We start from the raw sequence: 1,804 nt of genomic DNA, 5'->3' as shown, positions 1-1,804 counted from the left end.
GAGAATAGTCATGCCAGCACCCCATGCCATTGCCTGTCCCGGTGGGTCTGCTAGGGGAGAGGGTTAATAATGGTGACCACACATAGGGGGCAGTGTTGTCGTCCAGTTACAGGAAGTGATGCGCGTAGAATAAAAACAATACAGCACAACATATTACAAAACAGAGTCCGTCACCCTGGGGTGAGCACAGTCATAGGGAAGGGGTCGCAGAGAGAAGCCCCCACTCCAATCTATAAATCCCACAAGAAAAACAAAACAGCAATAAACTTCTCCTGGAGCGCCGGATATAAAAACAAATCCTATTCCCCCCTTATATTATGTACAACTTGTGAACTCTGCACCATGCAAATCCCCAGCACTCTGCAAACACATACACAACAACCCTACAGAGCTAACCCTCCCCACCCCCAACCCAAAAACACCAGGGGGGTAGTCATGACACAAAGCTAACATTCACATTCTTCTAATGAGATTCATTTCACAATAATGTGTGAATGCTTTGTGGAATCTCCTACATAGAACGAGTTGCCTTACTTTTTCTAGGAAGGGAAGGATATGGAATTTTTGAAAACTTGCTGGAATTTTTTGTTTTGGCTTTACCCCAAAAAGTATACCGCATGGGCCAGCACAGACTTTATAGACTGCGTACCATTTGTGGAGCCCAGCTGATGTGATATTAGATTTAGCGCCTACAAAACAAAAATCTATCCATGAAATCCCAAACATCTAGCCATTGCGTATGTACCACCCTATACATCACCTTGAAGTACCCCCCTTCGTAGAGGGTGTTGGGGGGCCCGAAGATGGCCACCTCCCAGTTGTAGAGGTCACTTTCGTCCACCAGCGTGATGCGGAAGCCCTCCACCGGTTCCTCCTGCAAGGACTTGAGCTCCAGCATCAGAGCTTTCTGCGAGCTGGTCATCTGTTGCTGGGCCATGGCCGCCGGCGTTTGGATGGGGAAAACACCCGTCAGGTCCCCGGCTCCGTAATGAGTGTCAGCTCCTCAGACCAGTCTGGAAGATCTTTGCCACCGACCCACTCCCAGCAAAGGGGCCGTCCAGATAAAGTGCAAGCTCTTAGGTCTCGGTACAAGTGAGTGTCAGCTCTTGGGACTACCTGCTCCCAGGTGTTAGTCTCCAGCAGGGGGAGCTCCTGTGTCCCTCCCCCAGCTGCTGAGTGTTAGCTCTTTGGACCAGCAGCCTTCATGAGCCCTCTGGGGCTCTGTAAGGGTCTCTCCAGGGCCCGGAAGGCCGGTCACGGTCTGTAAGCTCTCCGGGTTGTCGGTCTCAGGCCAGAGCAGAGTGTTAGCTCTTGGGACCAGCCTCCAGTGCAGCCTTTGTGTGGTGAGTGTCAGCTCTTGGGACCAGCTGAGGGCTGTATAGGGTGGGGGACAGGGAGGCTGCGGCCTTAGTGGCCCCCCGGGCTCTCTCCCCTCGCTGGGGACGCAGTGGGGCCCTGTGGGTGGAGTGACCTCCTCAGTGGCCCGGATGGAGGGTAACGAGGGCCCGGATTCCTTCTGTAGCCTGGCTGTTCGGTGTCAGGCCTTGCGGAGCTCAGACTTCCCCTTCAGGCCAGTCGGGTGTCTCAGTGACCCGGGCGGGTGACGCTTCACTCTCTCTGGGCTCCCAGCTGGACCCGAAACGCCGCTCTGCCAGTTCCTTTTGTGACGTCACCAACGCGATGACGACACGGATCCGCCCAGAGAGGCGGGAGGGGGAGGGCATGGAGATAGAGGGGGCGTGGCTGTGTGGGGAGGCAGCAGGGCTCAACAACATCCAGTCACGTGTCTGCCTGCCTGTGCTGC

At 54.8% G+C, this 1,804-nt stretch overlaps 1 protein-coding gene across 1 annotated transcript in view; it reads right to left on the bottom strand.

Annotated features, from left to right (window-relative positions):
- UBE2R2 (ubiquitin conjugating enzyme E2 R2) overlaps positions 1-1,682 on the bottom strand; it is a gene marked incomplete in the record, with an annotated part of 9,661 nt that extends 7,979 nt beyond the window's left edge. The window contains 1 exon segment of the mRNA XM_072413535.1: positions 761-1,682. Coding sequence (XP_072269636.1) covers positions 761-937 — 177 coding nt within the window.
- Positions 1,683-1,804: the final 122 nt, after the last annotated feature.

This window comes from Pyxicephalus adspersus, chromosome 6 (genome assembly GCF_032062135.1).
Source record: "Pyxicephalus adspersus chromosome 6, UCB_Pads_2.0, whole genome shotgun sequence".
Taxonomy (NCBI): Eukaryota; Metazoa; Chordata; class Amphibia; order Anura; family Pyxicephalidae; genus Pyxicephalus; species Pyxicephalus adspersus.
Note: the sequence above shows the minus strand (reverse complement) of the source record. Positions and strands in the feature narration are given on the sequence as shown.